This window comes from Girardinichthys multiradiatus, chromosome 10 (assembly GCF_021462225.1).
Source record: "Girardinichthys multiradiatus isolate DD_20200921_A chromosome 10, DD_fGirMul_XY1, whole genome shotgun sequence".
NCBI classification, from domain to species: Eukaryota; Metazoa; Chordata; class Actinopteri; order Cyprinodontiformes; family Goodeidae; genus Girardinichthys; species Girardinichthys multiradiatus.
The window spans coordinates 3,385,703-3,407,332 of NC_061803.1; the positions used below are offsets into that span (position 1 = coordinate 3,385,703).

Genomic DNA, 21,630 nt, shown 5'->3' on the forward strand with positions numbered 1-21,630 from the left:
TGATTATTTTGGAAGAATCTTTACTTTCATTGGGACAGGACCTGGTGTGGTCAATTTGTCTCGGAGGTCGGGGAACAGATCTGGGAACATCTCACCTGAGCTGAATACTTTCTGGTTGTGAAGAAGCTGTAAAGCCGGTGGGGTTTGCTAATTGTTGTGGTGCTAACTGCTGTTAGCTATACAAGCCATAAAAATCTATTTCTCTCCATTTTATACACTCAAACAATAAAGAAGTACGATCACAAAAAAAGCAGTATATCTGACACTCACCATTAAACTATCTAAGTGCTAACAGATACTTTAAACCTGCAACTTTTACATGTTGTTTAGGGCTGCTCAGCAGCTTCCAACTTTCCTCAGTCAGAACTCCAACTTCAGGCAATGTTCTTATTCCTATTCCGACTGGGAACTCAGGAAATCCGACTTACCAGTACAAAGCAAACTTACAAAAGCAATCAATGTCTTGTTATTTGCATAAGTAAAAGTTACTTGAGTGGATGTAGGACACAAAATCTGGGTCAGGGTCTTCTTAATTCTGTCCCTGTCCGTCACACATTTCCAGAGATGGTTTAGTAGGCACCAAATCAAGCTTATGCTTACTTTAAAGTTCAATAAATCCCAGTCCTTTATAATTTGATGAATGTTAGAACCTCACAACACATTTTAATTCTCAATCAGCTGACAGTGATAATTCAGACTGATTTTAATTCTAATTTATTTCTATGTAAGTTGGAGCAAAGCGAGGTCGCCGACACATGTCCCTGTACAGGTGCATCTCAATAAATTATTATCATTAAAACCTTTATTTATTTCAGTAATTCACTTCATAAAATAAAACTAATTCATAGATTTATTTCAAACACAGTGTATTTTAACTATTTCAAGATTTCACTCTCGTTCATTTTGATGATTATGGCTTATAGCCAATCAAAGCCCAAATTTTAATATCTCAGATAATTTGACTTTTACAAATGGCAAAGCAAGAATAATTATTTTAAATACAGAAGTGCTATGTTATGGCCCTCACTTCTAGAGAATAACGCTGACCTGACAATTGTTCAGAAGACAGTGATTGACACCATTCACAACTGTATGATGAATCCAAACTTATTAGTGGAAAGTGAAGTGGAAGGACGAACTGTGATAGGAAAGGCGTAGAAGCAACAGCACTAACAGCAGATTTAGGAAAAGTGTGAAGGAAAGCTCTTTCAAGACTTCGTAAGGTGTGTACTACAGATGGAGTCAATGCTTTAAGAGCCACCTTACACAGATGTATGGGCTCAAATTAAAATTTGCATTTTATTTAAAAAACTAACTCGGGGTGGGTCCTTAACACCTCAGCAGAGCCACAGGCCCCCTCAATGATGCAGCAATTCATGCAAAATGAGCCCTGAACCACGTACTGCAGCACACAACCTTTTTTATTGGTCAGTCATTTTCTACCGCTTCTTCCATAGTGGGTCAAGTGGAAGCTGGTGCCTATCTCCGGCAGTCTATGGACGGGAGGTGGGGTACAACCTGGACAGGTCGCAAGTCCATCGCAGGGCAACACACAAACAACCCTCACACACCTAAGGGTAATTTAGAGAGACCAATTAACCTAACAGGCATTTCTGTGGACTGTGGGAGGAAGCCGGAGTACCCGGTGACAACCCACCATGCAGAAAGACCTCCGACCGGGAGTCGAACCCAGGACCTTCTTGCTGCAAGAAAACGATGCTTCCAACGGCGCCACAGTGCATCCCCCTTTTTCATAATCATTAAAATGAAAAAAACTAAAATAAACGTTTGAATTGCGTCGCTGCGTGCCTCATAAATACATATAAGATATGATTTCGGATTTTTTAATTGAATTATTGAAATAAATCACTTTCGATGATACTGTAATTTTACTGAGATGCACTTGTATGTAGTCAGGTATATAGACTCTCCACTCTATAGCGCGTCCCGGTGATTCGGGCACCAGAAACACGGTCGCACCCTCTGTTTCTAATAACATGATTGCCTTCATTTAAAACAAAGAGCAGCGGTTGCGGCTGACTTGTCACATCGAGTCACTTTCCTCTTCAACATAAGTGGTGCGTAAAATGACCAATCTGCTCTCCGCAAAAACAACAATACGCCCATTAATGAACTATTAATTAACTCACCTCAGGGTCAAGCCGTCTGCACAGTTGTCTTTCTTAATGTAAAAACGTCCTCGCCAATAACGCTTCAGGTTATTAGTCCCGTCAGACACGGTCCTCTCCAAAAGTGTCTCCTTTCTCCTAAACTTGCCTCTTTAAGATATAAGAAAGGATGGCGCTAAATGCGAGGAGCTGGACACAGGCTCCATCCGCGTCCGACGCTCTGACAAACTGAGAGCTCGCCGGCACGTCCATGTGTAAAAAGGGAGCCCGGTATAGGCTACTCCCCATTAGAATCAATCCCAGATTTTCTCCCCAAACCAAGCGCGCAGGGCGGCGAGAGCGCAAGAGGAGAGAAAGAGAGGGGAGGGGAGAAGGGCTTTAAATATTCCCAAACCTGGAATGTTGCTCGAGTTTCATCTTACCTGTAACTTACTGAAAACAATAAGATGTATGAAAGTAAATGTCATGTTTATTAATCGAAATAAAAAAAAACTATTTATATTATACTTCCTGCGTTTTGCTGTCTAACAGGGGTCGCAAACGAGCGCACAGACTAAGTTGAACCTGTTGAAAAAGCGGCAGATGCGGAGCCGAATAAAACCAATAACCCTCCGGGACATGTTGGGTATACAAGCGCCCAGTGTTAACATTTCATTATGGAGAAGTAAAAATATCAACAAAATGAAATGTATTGAGTTACACGAACACTGGGGATGGTCTGTTGCGTGTTTGTGCAAAACGGGGAAGGGGGGTCGGGGGGTCTCGTTTTTTTGAAGAAAAAATATAACTCTGCGCCCCTCGGCCATGACGGCATCACATTAACTCATTAGCTGCATTCATGTGGCTTTTCATATATACATGCACCCCCTCTGCCGTTTAAAGAGCATGTGGTTTGTCAAGCTTGTGCAGTGGTAGGTACTGGAGGGAGCGGCGGAGTGCGTCAAAGCGCACCGGAGTCGGATAGCTCCCAGCTGTTTCAATAGTTGTTGTATTGAAACTGTGCACATATATTTATATTATATTGTAGATATGTTTATACTGTTTAATTTGTACTGTATTGCACCGACTACGCCAAAACAAATTCCTTGTATGTCCAAAAACGTACTTGGCAATAAAGCTTTTCTGATTCTGATTCTGATGTTGGCTCTCCTGTTTAAAAGATAATGAATTAACACGCAGGGCGATTGTCACACGAACTATTTGTTTGCTGCTTTGTCGCTTTATTGAAATATTTAGAAAGGATGTGGAGAAAAGTCAACTTATGATTCCTTTGTGTTGTTTCAGGAGACTTCCTACCTGCGTCTCGTTATTCCAGCTCCTCCAGACCCTGTGTGAACATTCCTGCTGTTAGAATGGCCCATACACGCTGTACCCCCCTCTGCAGACACGGAACCCCTGCCCGCTGCTTTGCCCCAGCTTTCCTCCGACTCCTCACAAACGTTTAAATACCTACACTGTAAAAAGCGCGGGGTTATCTCTTTAACCCAAAATGCTGGGTTGATCCTGCTGGGACAGAAGTTCGGTGGTTTTGACCAATTGCTTCAGAAATTGTCACCCAATCAGACTGAACCTCTTGCACCGGATGGAATAAGAAATCGATGGTCAATGCTGTATATTAATGTGAATACCAGCAGGCTGTGGTAAAGACTTTAAATCACACCAGTGGACGAAATAAATTTGCCTTTTACCTGCTATATGAAGTTAAGACACGCTACTTCAATGTTTTGATCAAAGAACTGGTCATTGTATTCAACTTTAAACTTTACATCAACCACATTAAAATATCTTGCTTTAGCTGTATTCATTTCAGTGATGGACTATATGGCTCCTGGCCCAGGGCGCACTTCCATCATGGAGCGGTCCAGTGCTCCAATACATACAAGGTTATGTCAGGTGGACTCCAACTCAGTTTCCTATTGCTTATTTGTATGTCTGGTCAGTGGGGATTGAGCGCCCCCTGTCTTGTGCGCAGAGTAATCTGCTTGCCCCTCAGCATGTTGATACACACATAAGACACTGGACATATGACAAAGGTCCCCCTTAAGATAAAGACACAAAATGATGTAAAACCATAAAACACAACTGACAAGGAGCATGCCGAAATAGATGAAGCCCACATCATAATGAGCATGATTAACGAATATATGTCCATGCACGTTTTATGCACGATTGACGGACTAATGCCAAAACTGCTATTGCACATTCAAAACGTGATCAAGAAAGCTAATTCTAAATGGTTATTGCAATATTCAACATGACTGAAAGGCTGTTTGATAGCTCTGAGCTCAGCCTTTGTTTGCTCCTTAAAACCTGAAAATGAAGAAAATCAGCTCAACTTAATTATTTTCTATTCAAATTAATGATCAGTAGATGTAAGAATAAACTCACACTTTTGTTCCTGAATATTTAAATAATTGATTTATTAATTAAGCAAATATTCAGCCTCAGCAAATCTTTTCTACTGTTCTGGTTTAGTTCTAATCCTGTGCAGTTATTATTTTTTTTTTCTAATGGGTTAAACTTAGAGATTCACTGAAACAACTGGCCAGAGATCAGTTTTACCTTGATCTGCTCTGATCGATGATCAACAGGTAAATTTGACTTTTTTCCTTTAATAAATGCATCAAAACTAAGATCAATTTTTGGTCTGTAAAAGCATCAACGACATCTTGCACTAGGATGCATTTTGTTAAAAACAATCTGATAAGGTATATTGCACCGTGGGTCAATGAAAACTGAAATCTTGCATATATAGTAAATTAACAATAAATCTGACTTTAATCTATGCCTTACTGCAAAAATGGGGCTAATCTTGTAATTTCTTTATTTTCGGTTTGATGCAAAACTATTACATCCATCAAAGAATCCACAGCCCATGTTTTCTCTTTTATGTGATACAGTTCTCATTAAAACAAATACATTTAAATATGTCAAAATTGGTATCGGCAGGTCAGAAAACCCAAAAATGAGAACCAGCCAGAAAAAGCCTGATTGTTGCATCTCCGGTCAAATCAGAAAAAAGTCCAAATAAATTTATAGAAAAATAAATAAACAAATGTATAGATTAATACATCTGCAGCCTTTTCTAGTTTATTTTTTTCATGTGCACAAGTAATTTTACTGAATAACAAAAATGTCAAAATTCTGCTTAAAATCTGACTTTAAATTAGAACAGAGAAACTGAACTAAAATCCTGTTAATACAAAGAGAAACACTATACTAGTTGTAATTACCATCCTGTATATTTAGTTACTTTTCAAGCTGTTTCTGAGAGAGAAAGACAGACATTTATTTCAAAAAAGAAGTGAAAGGTGCTTCATAAACCACCAATCTTTTCAGTCCTCCATGGGAGAGACTAAGGCTCTTCTACAGACAAAATGAAAGAAAACAAGACCAGCAAGAGGCAACACACTCACTTGTTGTCAGCTGAGATTCAAACGGGGAGCAGCACTCCTCAGTCTTTTTAAGGTTGCTGCACTTGGGATCAGTGTGCTGATTGTGTCTGCAAAACAAGCCTCAGCAGTCTGGCTCTTCAAAGCCCGGGGCTCTCAGGCGCTGGGATCCCTGCGGTGCAAAACTCTGCAGAAACAAACGCCAGCCTCTGGCTCTTTTCTCACTTAGGTTTTTGGCACTCTTGCGATTGGACGCAAGAAGAGATGCTTAGCTTGTTGGAGGAAAGCCCCGAAGGTTTTCCAGTGGTGATAGGGCGCCCCCTTGTGGTAAAACCCATATAACACTCAGAGATTTTCTGGCCTGTTTTTTAAACTTGTTAATCTCTCGGATCTTAATCATATTTCTTGTTGTTGTCACCAGAATAACATTTTTTAAATTCTTTAACAGGACTACTTACCATGACTAAATTATTTAGGGTTGTCTCATAAAAACGTAAAAATGCGAATATTTCAGCTAAATAAACCATATGAGAACAATCATGATTCATTTAGCAGCTATTTGAATAAATGAGGCAACACATTAGAGGTACAGAAACCAGAAGGAATACAGCCATCATTTTTGTCTTTTTACAGTCTTTGGTTATATTTATTATTCATTTTCGAAAAATTTACTTTTAGCCTTTCTGTGTTGTTTTGTAGGAGTTAGAAGTGGCCACCATTGCTTATTTGAGTCCCTGTTGAAACTCACTTTGGCTGAGATAGAGTAATAAAGTGGCAAATTTTAAATATTAAAATTTTGGCTCTCTGTCAGGTAGACACAACACAGGTTTATTCCTCGAGTCATCTGCTTCTCAGTGTTTTAAATCTTTTATTCAGAAGTAATGACTAGCTAAATAAATGAGAAAGGCTGAGAAACAAAACAACTATCACTTAAAATCAGATTAAGATTACGTGAAAGTCTTTGCTAGAAATGAATCCTAGAAATAAATAGTACTCTGGACAAGCTGATTTGGTCAATTTGTCAACATGGCTTGATGCCCAGGGCGCCCTTCAGTGATGGGGTGCTGCAGCTCCCTCTCTCCAAAGAAGAAGAGAAGCTTCCATCAGCTGCCCCCAACTGACTTTTCTGGTGCTTTTCTTTGCCTTTCCAACTAATGCGGTTTGAGTTATACATCATGTAAGCACTGAAACATAATATGCCTGATCAACCCTGGTTCAAAATCAAAAATTACTTGGACTGGTCAAATTTGAACTGGATAATTCTGCACTCAGATTTTTGCACCTTTATTCTACTTCAGAAAACATACACATTTCTATGATATTTTTCAATCAGGACAACTTTAAACTGAGACAAACGTAAAGGTTGGAATTTATATAGAATGGTCCTGAGCTGCATGGTGTTACAGTTGTTGCTCTGCATAAATTAGGCCATTACAGTTAAAAATAGGTACCCATTACCTCTTCTCTCAGCGACTTTTGAGCCTGTTCATGGGGCTACCATCTTTACCAAGCTCGACCTTAGAAACGCATATCATTTAGTTAGGATCTGCCGGGGGGATGAGTGGAAGACGGCGTTCAAGACACTTCTCGGGCACTTTGAATATTTGGTGATGCCGTTTGGATTGTGCAACGCACCTGCAGTTTTTCAGACTCTTGTAAATGACGTCTTAAGAGATTTTTTGGATTTATTTGTTTTTGTATATCCGGACGACATCTTGATTTTTTCCAGAACTGTTGAAGAGCACCAGCGTCATGTACGCTTGGTCCTGCAGCGCCTCCTGGAAAACCAACTATTCGTTAAGGCGGAGAAGTGCCACTTCCACCAAACTTCCATCAGCTTTTTAGGTTTTATCCTTGAGGGTGGGCAGGTTCGCGCTGATCCGGACAAGGTGAAGGCTGTGGAGAACTGGCCAACGCCAACCACTCGAAAGCAGTTGCAGTGGTTTTTGGGGTTCGCTAATTTCTATAGGAGGTTTATCCAGAACTACAGCCGCATCGCCAGCCCTCTGACAGCATTAACATCCATCAGAGTACCCTTCACCTGGTCTCCCGAAGCTGAAATTCGCTCAAGCGCTGGTGCTCATTCATCCTGATCCTGGAGTGCAATTCACCTTGGAAGTGGATGCTTCTGATACTGGGGTTGGAGCGGTGCTCTCTCAGCGTCAGAGCCAGGACGGCAAGCTTCACCCCTGTGCCTTTTTCTCCCGTCGCCTGGGGCCTGCAGAGAGGAATTATGATGTTGGGGACAAAGAACTGCTGGCCATTAAACTCGCCTTGGAGGAGTGGCGGCATTGGCTGGAGGGGTCTGAGTTGCCTGTGCTGGTTTGGACCGATCATAAGAACCTGTCATATATCCATTCACCTGGGGGCCAGTCGAACTATCGCAGCTGTTGCCAGGCGATTCTGGAGGCCCACACTGCATCGTGATGTCAGAGAATTTGTATCTGCCTGCCCAGTATGTGCACGGAACAAGACGTCGAGCCGACCACCCCCGGGCCTCATGCAGCCGCTTGCTGTACCTCTCCGCCCTTGGTCCCACATTGCAGTAGACTTTGTCACAGGCTTACCGTCTTCTCGCGGTATGACAACCATTATGACTATAGTGGACAGGTTTTCTAAAGCCTGTCATCTGATTCCTCTTAGGAGATTGCCATCAGCCCTCCAGACCGCACAGCTCTTGGTAAGACATGTATTCCGGCTCCATGGACTACCCCAGGACATACTGTCAGATCTGGGACCCCAGTTCACCGCCCGGCTCTAGAAGGAGTTCTGCACAGCTCTGGGGGCGAAGCTTTCTCTGACTTCCGGTTTCCACCCTCAAACCAACGGGCAGGTAGAGAGGTTCAACCAAGAGCTGGAGGCGGCGCTCCGTTGTGTTGCATCCTCCGACCCCGTCGAGTGGAGCACCTACCTGTCTTGGGTTGAGTACTCGCATAACTCGCACGTCTCAGCAGCAACTGTTTGAGGTCTCCCTGGGTTATCAACCGTCCGATGAGAGGGAAATCACGGTGACGTCTGCGCGTCAACACATCCGCAGGAACAAGCGCATCTGGAACGCAGCTACAAAGGCGCTGCATCGGACGGCAGCTCAGAACAAGCGTTTCGCCGACAGGCGCAGCGTCTCGGCCCTGACCTACCATCCGGGTCAGCAGGTGTGGCTCTCCACACGGGATGTCCCTCTCAAGTCCCTCTCCCGAAAATTATCTCCCAGGTTCATCGGTCCTTACTCCATCGAGTCCCTGGTTGGGCCTGCCTCAGTTCGACTTCGTTTGCCTGTCAGTTTCCGGATTCATCCGGTTTTTCACGTCTCCCAAATTAAGCCGGTCCAGACCAGGACACTTTGCCCCCCAGCTGTGCCTCCGCCAGCGCCCCGGGACTTCCAGGGCCACCCAGCCTATTCGGTCCACCGGATTGTGGCCTCCCGTCGACGGGGCCGAGGATGGCAGTACCTCGTTGACTGGGAAGGATACGGTCCAGAAGATCGCTCCTGGGTCCCGCGATCCTTCATCCTGGACCCGATGCTCGTCCGGGACTACTGGGACTCCCAGGCCGGATCTTCAAGACCGCCGAGTGGCGGTCGTTGAGGTGGAGGTAGTGTCACAGTCTGTTGTTCAACTTGCCTGCTACTAACGTTCTCTCACCCCAAAGAGGCGCTGGAGCTGCAGACCAGAGTTTTTGTATGTCGTTGCTTCATCAGCTGGAGGACTATATGAGGGTGGTTCACTGGCTTTTCTACGCCTGAGTGTTTTGCCTACCGTGGTAGTGTTTACCTGGCCAGCATCTTCTGAATTCTGGAAGCTCCACTTGTTTTTTTTTTAGCCTTGATTAATTATCTGTCTCTTCCCTTCATCATAGGCTGTTCACGCCAAGCTGGGTTTCCCCCTCCTGAACTCACCTCCTGTCAAGATTGGAATCTGCTGCATCTGGCAGCTGCCCTTGCGAGTCCTCCAGCTGAAAGCGCAACCAGTCCACCCACCTTGCTACCTGGAACATCAGAGCGCTCCAACCGTTTCCGCGCAGGCTCACACCCCAGACTTGAACCGGCTCTTTCCCCCTGGCGGATCGATCGCCTCCTGAAAAGTGAGCATAGATCTTTGCTTGAATTATCCAATCTGTTCCTCCGCTCACCTCTGTTCTTCTTTTACAGCCTGACTCCTGATCACTCTGCTCACCTCGTTCCTGAGACTGAAAAGAAATAAAAACTTTAAATTTACTCTTCTCTGTCTGAGTGTCCTCTGCATGTGGGTCAAGTCGGCCTTAAAAACTATGACAACGTCTAGCAGTTTCTGGAGAGCCTCTCTGGCCCTTATGTAAATACTCAACACTCTTCATATCCACTGACATTTTTGTCTGCTAGTTTGCAACTTTATTGCACTGATTAGACAATTAGTCCTAATTTCACGTTTTGTTCAAAAAGTAAAACAAAACAATATTACTAGCAACCTTTTGTTTTCTAACTAGTGGCTCAAACTGTCCAACTATCATCAAAATCAGGAGCAGAAGTCCATCTGATCAGCCAAAGTTCTTCACCAGAAACACAAAACTCTCAACTTGTAGGCTTTTTGACACACCAGTCAACAACTGGAAAGAACTAAGCAATGACCATGTTTTAATAGTAAACTGACTCTCATTACCAGACTGAGAGTGTGCAGGTGAGCATATAGCTCATCAGAAACAACCACACCCATGAAGGAGATGAGCTGTACAGGAAGTCAGGAGGAGAAAAGAGACCAGACACAAAACAACCTGCAACCTCTCCAAAGATAAATATACGGACAGAACTAAGGCATGTTTTCTGACATAATATGAGGGGAAAACTGATAATAAGTTTTTATATTGTTGACTGGTAAACATGGCTGTTTTCTCTTTACTCAAATATTCATGTCGATCCAACCCACCCATCATATGAAGCTGTAGTTAATAGCTCTGCAACTACAAACATCAGTTTGGAAATGGCTGTTAAAGCTAGCAACATTATGTCTGCTTGTCTAAAACTATGTAATGTGAGCAGAATTATATTTTGAAAAATTTAAATGTCTATTTATTTCTTTTGGTTTTGTGCATACACTTCTTTTCACCTGCAGAGAACTTTAAATCTTGCAGAAATTATGTACCTCTGTGAGTAAAAAGTAACAATTGCTCAAAGATAAAATTTATTTTATTCTAGTTGACACACACTCTTTAAACAGCAAGTTTAAAAACAAATAAATTTTGGTCATTTTAACTCAGTCATTTGCGGAATATGGACCATACCTGGCTTGGGTTAATTTAACTGCAGTAATATTTGGGGTCAATTGTGAAAGTTACTATTTCTGTTCTTCTAAGTGCACACAAAACATTATATATACTGGTAAACTAAAACGTTCCCTTTTGGAACCTCTGATCTGGCATTGTGCAGCTACTGACTGTTTTCCTCCCAACATTTAGCTCCATCCACCTTCCCATCAACTCAGGCTAGCTTTCATGTCCCTGCAGAAGAACAGCGCTCCCACAGCATGATGCTGTCATCACCATGTTTGAAAGTAAAAAGTTAATTTTCCGCTAAATGCAGTGTTTTGCATGTTCTAGAAACATTCAGAGATGTGGTTGCAAATTGAATATGCGTATAACTTCACTCTCATTGGTGGAAACATGAATCAAGCACAAAGGTATGTCACAGCCCAACAGCCATTTAATTAGTACTGCTGAAAGCCCTGGACAAGGATGAATAGGGTTGGATAGCAGTTGAAAAGGGGTCAGGTAATGGAGACAAAGAGAGCGACAAAAACACTGAGATTCCCTGTAAAAATAAACAGCTTGAGCCACTTTCAGCTCCTCCTTTTTTACCACAGTGGGTTCCAGATCTTCTAAAATCAATGGCACCAATTCCATATTGTTTTTCTACACCCTCTAAAGAGGGGATGCAAGAGACACTGATGGCTATAATTCCAGCTTTGTGCTTGACATACGTAGCTACGTGCTCGCAGTTTCTCTGTACTACAATCTTCACCTCAGACTTAAGGAAACTTAATGTTACCAATGTTATTGTCCCATCCATCAATTTGACATCACAACACTGAAGGTGGTCTCTTCCCAGCTTCCACTTAACCACAGAGAGGATACCTCAAGGCTGAAGCTAGGAATCGGCAGTAATCCAATCAGCACTCCTGATAAATCAGAGAATATGAATGTGTGCATGCCTGGGAAGTGAGGGGGTGATGATTTGAAGTGGCATTCGACACCATCAGCTATCGAGTATGATGGTGGGAAATTTGCTTTCCCTTTGGTGAGGGTAATGTGTGTGTAACTAGCCCGCTGAGGCAGAAGAAAAGCATCACTTGAAAGTTAGCGAGCATGCTTTACATACATGCATGCATGTCCCTGCATTAAGAAGGGGGTTCAGGTGCCTCTGTGGTGGTATTTAGACCCTTCATTTGTGTGGAATCCAGCGTCATTATCGCAAAGTGTTGCCAGCTGGAAGCGCTTGGGAGTTCCCATTTGAACTCTATGTGTGTTCTGAAGATGCAGCGAGACACGGAGAGTCAGAACTCTCTAATGAAAGCCCATGTTCTGGTTCTAATACCCCTTGATATTCATGAGCAGAATCTGGTACTGTGTTGCTGATTGGCTAATAAATTCTATGGCAATGCCACCCAAGGCCACAGGTTTTGATCGTGGGATCATGGGAGGAGAGGATGGAGGAGGATCAAATCTGACACTCAGAGTAAATGAATGCTTAAATATAATCAGTTTCAACTGCAGAAAGGCTTTATGTATTCCAGTATTTTACCTTTCCCTGTCTATGTTGATTATCATCAAAGTCAATTCACACCAGCTTTATTGAAAGGTGATTATTTTGCTGAGAGATGTGGGAGACTGAAATGACAAATATCAACAAATTTGACTATTATTGCATGTTTTATGTTCAATACAGTTTAATATTAGTTCAGTTTACTTTAGCGACCCAGTTCAAAACAGGTGCCATCTTGAGGCCTTTTATTTTTATTTTTATCCTATCTACCTTAAAAAGTTTTTCAAATCTTCATAGATTTAGATTTGGACCCTACTAAGGTGTTCTAAAACTTTAGCTTTCCTCTCAGGGAGTTATTATTTTATTGATTTTGATCAATGCCGGAACTCACTGCTATCCTGAAAAATAAAATGCCTATTCTTCTCAGATAACTGATGATTCAGGGTCAGCACTCTGTGTGGCAAGCATATGTCTTTTATTAAGATACCCCTTAAATAAAACCCAATGTGATCAATTGCCTTCAGAAGTGTGAGATTAACTCGTGGTCTAGCACAGAGAAACCAGAGGAAAGCCATAGATGTTTGAGGTTGGGATGAAGCAAAATGTGAAATAGGGAATGGCTTTTGAAAGGCGCTGTATTCTGCTCAGTTACAATTCAGTTTACTGATACTTTCGTACGTCTACATGGAAAAGACCGTACCAAGTATTGAGTAAGTAGTAAGTGTTCTCAGTTTAACTGAAAGTCTGTTGAAAAATGAAACCGAGTCCAAGTTAAAAGCCACACAAGCTTTTCAAATCTCTAACTTTCAGCACCTTCTTCCTGATTGCCACACATTCACAGACCTCTACAAGCATGTTATCACAATCACTTTATTAATGTACATCAGACATCATTTTCACCACTAGATGACAGTGTTAGTCTAATTTGATATATTCTTCCACCTGGTACCTGTTTATCATCTTCAAACCAGGTCAAAGAGGTTTGGAACAATTAACTTGACAGTAGTATTAATAAAGTAACTAATGTAACATAGTACTAAATACTGTATGTCACTATTTATCTAGAAGCAGAGGGTTAGCATGTCTCTTCTAGATGATTGTTCTGTTAATCTTCTGTTAATTGCATCTTGGGATTCTCTGAATGCTGGATACAGAGAACTGTACAGGTGTGTTAGAGAATGCCCTTCGAGTTCATCTAATCCCTCCATGAAATAACACCACTGTCAAAGCAATCTGGCCTTTAGGGTCTTGAGGAGAGGCAAAAAGAAAGCTATTGTACAAAGTATCCCAAAAGAAGTCCAGTTTACAGTTTGCCACAAGCCGGGTAGGGGACACAGCAAACATGTGGAAGAAGGTGCTCTAATTAGATAAGACCAAAACTGAATTTTCTGGCCTGCCTGCAAAACGCTATATAAGGTGAAAAATTACCACAGCGCATCACCCTGAGCCACACCATCCGCAATGAAACACATGGCGTTGGCAGCATTATGTTGTGGGAAGGCTTCAGGAGAGACAGGGAAGCTGGTCAGAGTTAATAAAAAGAAAGACGCAGGTGTTCACAGGATAAATCTTGAAGAAAACCTGCAAAAGATTTTTACATTTGGGAATAAATGTTCACCAACAAAAGGTTTCTATAAAGCATTGATTTATGGGGGCTGATTACAGATGCACAACTCTTTTCAGAGTTGTTGTTTTTCAAAAGCATGAACCCTAACATGTTTTTGACTTCACAGATCAGAAAAGGTCACTGATTACAAACCAATTGTAAACTCGACCCTCCTTTTATTTAAACTATTCTTCATTTCACCTTTTAGACAACATTAATAGTGCACTGGAAGGTAAGGTGTTCTCTTACTATTCAATCTCTGATTTTGCTCTTTGTTTAAGCCAACCATTTTCTTCATATGCAACATATATTTATGAAACAAACCTTTTAGTACCAAATAAAAATATCAGTAAACACTATAGAAAACTGACTCCAGCAAATTGCTCGATTTTTGCTTGGTTTTTAATATTTTGTTTTCGTTCAGTGTAATACAAACAATCCCTTAGCATGACTAAAGGATCTCTGAGTGCAGTATTTTTCCATGGTATGGACCCTTTTACACCCTGAGCTGAAAACCATCCTATTTGGCTCTCTCTTTACATTCAGAGCCCATTGAAAGTGCAGGCCAGCATGCAGCAACACACATTCACAGACACACAGAAACCTGACCCCCTCCCACCCTCAACCTCCTACCCCTTTGAGCCTGAACTGCTATAGCCGTATATGTCCATTCCCTAATTGGTGGTTCTTTTTTCAAAGGAGTGATTATGCGTGTATATGTGCAGAGGCATCCTCTCTGTGCAAGGCGCCTCAGTTCAGCCCATCTCTTCTGCCAGAGGGGACAAATAAGGCACCCGTTCCTCCTCTGGGGGCAAGGGGGCCGTTGACACCAATAAATCCCCCCCATCCACTTCCTTCCTCCCTGGTGTGTTGGGGTTATATCAGGAATGTCCTGGGTCCATTGTCCCCCTGGTGCTCTGTTTTTGGTAACCCATCACCAGGCATTTTCTGCTGCTTACACTGCCTTCTCTCTCCCCCTTACACACCATAAATGAACAAACACACACACACACACACACACACACACACACACACATAAATGCAAGTCCGCACCCGGTGGGCTGTGTGTCCCCTGGTCCCTAACTCTGAATAGACCACCTCGGCTGAATACGACAGACAGGCAGGCGTCAGGACACCAGGTTCAACAGCCCAAGTTGTACACTGAAGCCCTGCGGAGGCAAATACAGCCAATTATTTTCACCTGTTTGGCTCCACTTACACTCTTTGCCTGATGGAAAAAAAATAAAATAAAACAATACTCTCAGTGTCTTTCACTCCACTTTAAATGTTTCCTGTGTCATTTAAGTGGCACTAAGTGCATCATCTCTGTCACTCTTTCTAGTGATAATTTAAGGACAATAATGAGTTTGTTACCTCTGTCCATCTAGCTTATATAAAGTTAAAACCAGGACAGGCTCATAATGTAAAAAATGTAATACAGCAAACTGAATAATAACATAGTTTAATGTAAAAGTAGACTTAGATTGTATTACAATCTAAATATATTACAATTTCTTGACAGGATTTTGAGTACATACAGGGGATGATGCATTGATTTAACTCAAAACACATACTTTCCATACATCCACATTTGCATGTGTGGAAATCAGGCTGTACAGTGGTGCAGCTGTTAGCACTGTGGCCTTGCCCCAAGAAGGTTCAGGGTTCAAATCTCTGCACTCTGCATGAAGATTGCATGTTCTCTGTGTGCATGCATGGGTTCAACAGCTCCTTCACACGGTCCAAAAACATGACTGTTAGGTTAATTGGTCGTTCTAGTTTTATGGTTGTGTGTCTCTATTACCCTGTTGTTTATTTATTTATTTAAAATGGGACATATTAATTAATATGAGCACAAGTTCATATGTAAATATGCCAGATTTAGCCATGAAGGCTAATTTTCTTCTGCAGTCCCATAGCAGGTTGCTGTGAAAACATGACAAAGACATGAAGCACATGCATACAGGACAATTTCAAACAAGCAATTACAAAAAAGCTTTAACAAAGTATTAGTAAAAACGTTCATACAATGAACACAGAAACAAGCATACATTTTTAAAACACACAATGAATATAAACAATATACGATAGACACTTTATTAATAATTACATTTTAATAAAATGCTAAATTAGATGATGTGTGCATATTTGATTGTCAAGGAGCCACTTCTTTCAATTAAGTTCAATTCAATTTAAAAATACTTTATTAATCCCAAAGTGAAATTAAATGTGATTGGAGCTAATATTATGCACAGGGACAACATGCAAACTCCATGCAGAAAGACCCCCAGCCAGGAGTCGATCCCAGGACCTTCTTGCAGTGCTACCAACTGCGCCACCGTGCCGCGCCAGATTTAAGTATAAACATGAATTGTTTAACCAGTTTAGAGCAGATACCATTGCTAATGAAAGTTTATTAGCAGCTTGAGTCTTAGTTTTGTATCTGCACACATTTCTCATGTTGCAGATGGACATTCGTCTGGTATATCGTTAATATATAGGGTGCAATGTATTTTCTGTATAATTCAAATATGATGTGGTTGGTTCAGAGAACAATTTCCATGTATCCATGGATACATGGGCATAGACAATGGATGGAAGCATGTTTGGATGTATCAACTTAAATTAACAGAAACAAGTGCATCTCAACTATGAGACTGGAAAGTAATTATTTATTCCATTTAATCTGGCTTTTTTTGTGAGCGTTTCCACTGCAGGGTCCGAAACAGGGCTGAATGGTAACTCCTCCCACCGCAGCAGAACTGACTGATGTCCTGTTGAGCCGCTGAGTGTGGCAAAGAGATGCTGGTCCCGAGAATGAAAGCTCGGGACCAGCAATGTGATTCTGTCTCCATTTTACAACCTTTAAGTCTGGACTAATTTGTAATAGTTGTGTTGACAAATTCTTCCATCCGAGTGATTTATCTCTACAGCTATTCTATTGGCGTCTTTGATTAATGCTGTTCTTGCCTGGTGAGTTTAGGTGTACGTTCCTGTGTTTTGTAGGTCTGCGGTGGGTCCATCCTCTCTCCACATCCAGATGATGGATTGAACAGAGCTCTCCGAGATGTTCAAAGCTTGAGATATTGTTTTAGAACCTGATCCTGCTTTAAACGCCTCCACAACTTTCTCTCTGACCTATCTGCTTTGTTCCTTGGTCTTCATGAGGCTGTTTGTTCTCTAATGTTCTCTAAGAAACCTCTGAGGTCACAGAACAGTTACACTGAGATTAAGTTGGACTCTATTTACCGATCAGCTGATTTCTGAAGGCAACTGATTGCCCTAGATTGTATTTCAGGGTTTCAGAGTAAAGGGGGCTGAATTCAAATGTAAAATTTAAGCAGAAATTAAAACCATGAACCATTTTGCTTCCACTTCAAAATTATGTACCACTTTCTGTTGCTTTATAAAATAAAACAACAATAAAATAGATTGTAGTTTGTATCTGTAATGTAATGGGACAAATTGCAAGAAGGTTTAAGAGCTTTAAATACTTTTGCAAGGCACTGTAACATAAGTAACCTTTAATCAGTGTACTGCATTAAATCTAAAAATATCAACTATCTAGCTTGATTATATGCTAAGTCACAAAATCTCGACCATTCAAGAGATTTTGTGTCCATTCACTGCAAGCACTTTGTTAATTCAATCAGTCTCTCATAGCTGCCATGCTTTCAAGCAGCTAATTCTTAGCCTCACCACCCTAGAGTGCAGAAGGTAAGCACCACATTCTGATGTTTGCTCCCTCCTCATATCACCTGGCCAGCGCTGGAGCTCACACCACTGCAAAACCCCAGATACCAGAAGCGTGATTTGCTGTTTGGCTGGGAGGCGGGGGCTAGTGATACATGTTTTCTACTTGTGTAGGTAAATGTTTGGAAGTTCGAAGGAGTAGTTAGGTTGTGCACATGTTGCGAAGCGAGGCGCCATTGCAGCCTTAAAAACTATTAGGTTCTGTAAATACACGCTGTGGTGAAAGTAAACATTCTCAGCATGCCATCTCAGCGCACAGAGGGGTACTGGGAGACAGCAACCGGGCAGTCTGTGAGGGGGAGGTGTGTGTGTGTGCAGTAATCAGGCAAGGGAAGATTCATGAGGAAAATATTGATTTTTATGAGTGGAAAAACTTAGTGTGTATGTGTGTAATATCGAGATCAAGCCAAGGACTCAAATGTGAAGGGATGTATGTGGCTTTTATGACAGGGAACCTATTATTTATCAAAAGCACAAAATATCTGTGTGGGCAGGTGTTGAATACAGTCTGAGTGTGTTATATGGGAGAAAATAATATTAAAAACAGTAAAACTGAAGGTATTATGCTCGAGTCGTTAGTGTGACAGGGCTGTGGACATGTGCCGGCAGTAGTAGAAAGCACAGCTCACCATGGAAACAGGGCTGAGAAAATGCTCTATTTCCAGCCCTGAAAGCACAACACGGCCCACAGTTCTATTTTTAGCTTGCGCTCTGGGTGTACAGTATCTGTTGCATCTAACAAGAGTTACACCGAATTGGCTAATCCCCAAGTTTGACTGAAAGAATGTGACTCTCGCACTGTGCCTCTTTAAAATGGTAGAAGCACAGCAACATTCGAGGCAGGTAGAATGCTACAATATATTTTGGCAGCCATATATGTTGAACTGGACTTTGAGGATGCATTTCACCTTAAAGAAACAATATTTAAATATGTATTGCTTTTTAAAAAAGCAGTAGGGATAAATTATTAGTGTGAATACGTAGCAATAATTTGAACAAAAAGTATTAAAAATGCAACCATGGAGAAGAAAATGATAAGGCCACCTTCTTCCACATGTTAGCCAAGTCTCCAACATGGTTTGTGGCAAACAACAAATAGGGTCTTTTAAAGAATGGATTTTACTCAGGTCATCAGGGGAGCTTGTATCCTTTCAACTTAGAGATTCATTCCTGGTCCAACACATCTGAATCAAATGATCTCCTCAGTGTGCAATCAAGTTCTACAGAGCCCCGCTAATGACCCAGTTATCTGATTCAGGTGCGATGAAGCAGAGACACACCTAAAACACTGTCAGAACTAAAGTTTGAGACCCCTGTTTTACATTTTTATTAGAGAGTGTTTCTTCATTCTAGTTTTCCACAAATGCCAGATTTATAAGGAGCACAATTAATGGTTGTCCTGTCAAAATATTATCCCACCTGAGATGTTTATCTTTGTAGTTCTTCCAAAGTTACCATGGTCTTCTTTTCTTTGTTCTCTGACCAATGGTCTGCTTGCCTGGATCAGTTCAGGCAATTTGTTGTGCTGGATATCATTTCAATCCTGTAAAGACTCACAATAAAAATGGCTGGAGAGCAGGGAGATCCATAGTTGGAGGTCCTCAAAAGTGAAGCCTTGAAGGGTGATTGGCTGAGGAGGAATGCAGACTTGACGTTGATTGGTTGGAGAGGAGACGCATGATGGAGTCATACTATGGAGCCAGTGGTAGAGGTGAGTCTTCCAGATTGAATTTTCATCAAAACTCCATTTAGCACAGTCAGAGTAAAGGAAGCTGAATATTAATGCATGTCTCCCTTTGCTTACTATTGTTTATGAGAAAATAAAATAAAACCGTGTACCATTTTCTTTCGATTTCACTATTATATACTACTGAGGGTCTGTCTTTCACAGAAAATCCAGGTAAAATACATTTTGTGGCTGCAATTTTTTTTTTTTTTGCAAGAGAACACTGAAGAGTGGTTGTACAAATATAATTTACTTGTCTGCTTAATAACTTCAAGCCCCTCCTGTTAGCAGTGACAGGAACTGATTCCAATCACCTGTAATTTGCAGAGATTTGCTGCTTGTCACTTTGGGTCAGGTATGTTTACAGAGATCTATGGTTGACATAAGACGAGTAGCTGAAACTAAAAGGGACTTACAGTTTTGGTAAGAAATCTTTGGAATTCCAATCTCAAAATCAGTTTTTTAAAAATAATAAGAAACTGCACGGCATGCAAAAACTTCAAGCAAACAAAAAGGGCTTTTTTAGTAACAGGATCACAGCATAGTCAGCCATTAGAGAACGTCTCTCATTTCTGATGCAGCAAAAGCAACTGTTTGACAGACATACATGTGCACACTTATACGGGCTTCAGACACCACAGCTTAGATTTGGTGGTACTGAGATGGAATGCTGGGCACCATCTGTGGTAACTCTGAGTGTGTGTGTGTGTGTGTGTGTGTGTGTGTGTGTGTGTGTACCCTCACTCCTCTCAGTGCGCTATCTAATACCCTGTCATCATCAATAACCTCAGCTGTGCTGACTCATTGGCTTTTACAACTATGAGGTTTGGGTTTTACTCACAACCACAAACCTTATAGTCTCCAGTCTCTGTCTTTCTTACACACAGCTCATGGTACTACTTCTGTGTGTGTGTGCCTGCGTGCTTTCATACTTACTCTTTTTGACAAAAACATGTAGGTGTGGGCGTGTCGTTAATGTTTGAGTGAAAGCCACTGCAGACCCCAGTCCCTCCCAATCTGACTCCAATCCATCATAATTGGCAGTCATCAAGGGACAGGAGGCTCGCCAGCTTCACAGCATGTCCCCCCTCCCCCCATTTAGTTCCCCATCAGCCCCATCCTAATTGTCTCCAGGCCTTTATTTAACCCTCCTTACAGCCAGCAAATGTGTGCTTTATCTTCCACCCACATGAGGGTGTTGATGTGTATGAGGCGTCCGAACGGTATTTATTATTGTGGGTCCATTTATATGCTGATGAAAGCACAGACAGGCTGTGACAGACTATAATAACACTGAGCATATGACAGGGTAAAGGCCACCAGAGAGTTGACATTTATATGGATGCAATGTGACGTTGATGACGATGATGATAATGATGATGATGATGGCACTGATTGGCTGCTTTTTATCCCCTCGCTTTCAATAGCATGTCAATCAACATCATGCCTGTAGCCACATGGACTGCAAATCTAAAACGAGTTAACATTTTCAGGAAGTTTTGATTAAATCTTTTGGTAAATGAATAATTTCATCAGTGGCGTGAAATAGTTGCGAAGAAAACACAGTGGTGTTACTCATAAGACTTTTCCTCTCAGTGTGCCCCATATTTAATCTAGACCCATAATGGATGCCTTTATACACAAAAATAACAGTGATATTTTTTTTCTTTAACAAAATGCTCAACTTGTACTGTTGAGACAGACATGCGGTGCACTATAAAAGGAAATTTGGAGCATATTAAATATTATTATAAGTTCTAAGAACATTGTCTACTTTCTTTTGGGTACAAATACTACCTAAATATTTTGATTATAATTTAACTGAAGATGTTGGTTCAGACAACTGTTGTTTTCAGTCGTTTTGTCTAACATTCAGCAGGGAACAACCAGGCTGATGTTTTTATATTGGCTGTATTATGAATAAATGCATCAGCTTAGTAAAACCTAAGACCTTTAATAACCTTTGATTGAGAAATATCTGTGTTGGTGCAAGAATTTAGATTTGTTTCCAGTTTTGAGTAGTTCAGCGACAATGTTATTGCTAACGTTGTTAGAGAAACATTTTATATGCCACCTTGTTAGAGTGGATTTAAATGATTATCACAATTTTTAGTCGTGGCTGCACTGTGGAGACGTTTTTAGCACTGTCACCTTTCAGCAAGAAGGTCCTGCTGTAAGATGTCTTTCTGCATGGAGTTTGCATGCTCTCCCCGTGCATCTGTGGGTTCTCTCTGGCTACCCAAGCTTGCTCCCACAGCCAGAAAACATGACTGTTACATTAATTGGTCTCTCCA

The 21,630-nt window shown here is 41.4% G+C and overlaps 2 protein-coding genes across 3 annotated transcripts in view; one reads left to right on the forward strand and one right to left on the reverse strand.

Moving 5' to 3' along the window:
- The window catches only part of ntn2 (netrin 2), a 64,910-nt gene extending 56,536 nt beyond the window's left edge, over positions 1-8,374 (reverse strand). The window contains exon 1 of one of the 2 annotated variants that reach the window (XM_047376782.1): positions 5,546-8,374. The gene's annotated coding sequence lies outside the window, so the exon portion shown is untranslated. Of the gene's footprint in view, positions 1-2,150; positions 2,423-5,545 lie in introns of those variants that run through there. The other variant, XM_047376783.1, reaches the window with a different exon arrangement.
- On the forward strand, positions 8,103-9,734 carry LOC124875376. Its single transcript, XM_047377508.1, has 4 exons — positions 8,103-8,201; positions 8,359-9,280; positions 9,377-9,601; positions 9,669-9,734. Exons 1-2 carry the CDS (start codon positions 8,103-8,105, stop codon positions 9,103-9,105), a joined length of 846 nt encoding a protein of 281 aa, XP_047233464.1. The 3' UTR covers positions 9,106-9,280; positions 9,377-9,601; positions 9,669-9,734.
- Positions 9,735-21,630: the final 11,896 nt, after the last annotated feature.